General features: G+C 49.0%; 1 protein-coding gene across 1 annotated transcript in view; it reads left to right on the forward strand.

Moving 5' to 3' along the window:
- The window catches only part of MCM7 (minichromosome maintenance complex component 7), a gene marked incomplete at its 3' end in the record, with an annotated part of 9247 nt that overhangs the window by 3466 nt on the left and 3544 nt on the right, over nt 1–2237 (forward strand). Inside the window, exons 3-6 of the mRNA XM_057388385.1 lie at nt 213–258; nt 777–914; nt 1505–1654; nt 2103–2136. Coding sequence (XP_057244368.1) covers nt 213–258; nt 777–914; nt 1505–1654; nt 2103–2136 — 368 coding nt within the window. The remainder of the gene's footprint in view (nt 1–212; nt 259–776; nt 915–1504; nt 1655–2102; nt 2137–2237) is intronic.

Genomic DNA, 2237 nt, shown 5'->3' on the forward strand with positions numbered 1-2237 from the left:
CATTTCGGGGCCATTTCGGGGCCATTTGGGGTCTCAGTGCCACCTACAGCTGTGACCAGTGCGGGGCCGAGACCTACCAACCGGTACTGGAATAAACTGGGATATACTGGGATGGACTGGGACAGACTGGGAATGGATTGGAGCTGATTTGGGGCCATTTCGGGGCCATTTGGGGTCATTTCGGGCCATTTCGGGGCCATTTGGGATCTCAGTGCCACCTACAGCTGTGACCAGTGCGGGGCTGAGACCTACCAACCGGTACTGGGATAAACTGGGATAAACTGGGATGGACTGGGAATGGATTGGAGCTGATTTGGGGTCATTTTGGGGGGATTTGGGATCATTTGGGGCCATTTCGGGGCCATTTGGGGCCATTTCGGGGGGATTTGGGGCCATTTCGAGGGGATTTGGGGTCTCAGTGCCACCTACAGCTGTGACCAGTGCGGGGTCGAGACCTACCAGCTGGTACTGGGATATACTGGGATGGACTGGGAATGGATTTGAGTGGTTTTGTGGAAATTTCAGGTAAATTTTTTGGGATTTGGGTGGAATTTCTCTGAATTTTTGGGGTCTTTTCCCAGAATTTTTGGGGGTTTTTCTCCCCCTCAGATCAAAGGCCCCATATTCCCGCCTTTCCCAATGGGAATTTTTTTTTTCATTTTGGGGCTTTTTTTTTTCAATTTTAGGTGAATATTTTTCGTTTCCTGGCAAATTTCTTGGGATTCAGGTGGGATTTTGGGGGATATCTCTGAGTTTTTGGGATTTTTTTTTTCCAGATTGAAAGCCCAACGTTCACTCCGCTGCTGCTGTGCCCGAGCCGGGAATGCCAAACCAACCGCTCGGGGGGACGGCTCTACCTGCAGAGCCGGGGCTCCAAATTCATCAAATTCCAGGAATTGAGGATCCAGGAGCACGTGAGTGACAGAGAATCCCAAAATTCCAAAAAATTCCCAAAAAATTCCCTCAGAAATGGATCCAATACGGCAGCCAGGGCCTTCAAAATGGCGGCCTGGGCCTTCAAAATGGCGGCCTGGGCCTTCAAAAGGGCCACCAGAGTCATAAAATTGGCTCCAAATTCACCAAATTCCAGGAATTGAGGATCCAGGAGCACGTGAGTGACCCAGAATCCCAAAATTGCCAGAAATTCCCAGAAATTCCAAAAAAATTTCCTCAAAAATGGATCCAAAACGGCGGCCTGGGCCTTCAAAACGGCAGCCTGGGCCTTCAGAATGGCCACTGGAGTCCTAAAATTGGCTCCAAATTCATCAATGGAAATTTGGGAAATTTGAATTCAAGAGTTTGTAAATGATGGGAGAGATACCAAAATCTAAAAAAATTCCCAAAATTCAAAAAAAATTTCCTCAGAAATGGATCCAAAACGGTGGCCTGGGCCTACCGAAAGATCCCAAAATGTTCCAAAAGTGTCCCAAAATGTCCCGAAATGATCCCAAATTGTCCCCAAATGATCCCAAATGTCTCACCTGAGCTCCCCTGTCCTTTTCAGTCCGATCAGGTGCCCGTGGGTCACCTGCCCCGATCGCTGTCCGTGCACCTGAGCGGGGCCAACACGCGCCAGGCCCAGCCCGGGGACCACGTCAGGGTCAGCGGAGCCTTCCTGCCCCTGCTGAGGGGAGGATATGGACAGGTGACACAGGTGAGTGACAAAAATACACCTGGGAACCCAAAAACTCCCAAAAATACACCTGGGAACCCAAAAAATACACCTGAGAGGGTAAAAACCACACCTGGAACCCTCAAAATGCACCCAAAATGGCCCTTCCTGCCCCTGCTGAGGGGGGGATATGGACAGGTGACACAGGTGAGTGACAAAAATATACCTGGGAACCCAGAAACCCCGAAAAAACACACAGGAACCCAAAACACACTCAAAACACCTCTGGGAACCTTTAAAATGTACCTGGGAACCCAATAACCCACCCAAAACACCCCTGGGAACCCTCAAAATTCACCCAAAATGGCCCTGATCCGACACTCACCTGGCTCACCCCAAATCCCCATTTTTTTCCCCTTTTTTTGTCCATTTTTCCCCATTTTTTCCGTTTTTTTCCGGATTTTTTCCTATTTTTTTCCCCAAAATTCAGGGGTTGCTGTCAGAGACCTTTCTGGAAGGGATCCCCTGACCCCACACTCACCTGGGAACCCCAAATCCCCTTTTTTTTCCATTTTTTTTCCGTTTTTTTCCCGATTTTTTTCCTGTTTTTTTCCCATTCTTTCCC

The sequence above is a fragment of the Malurus melanocephalus genome, unplaced genomic scaffold (genome assembly GCF_030028575.1).
Source record: "Malurus melanocephalus ecotype Western Australia unplaced genomic scaffold, MMel_1.1 scaffold_1875, whole genome shotgun sequence".
NCBI lineage: Eukaryota > Metazoa > Chordata > Aves > Passeriformes > Maluridae > Malurus > Malurus melanocephalus.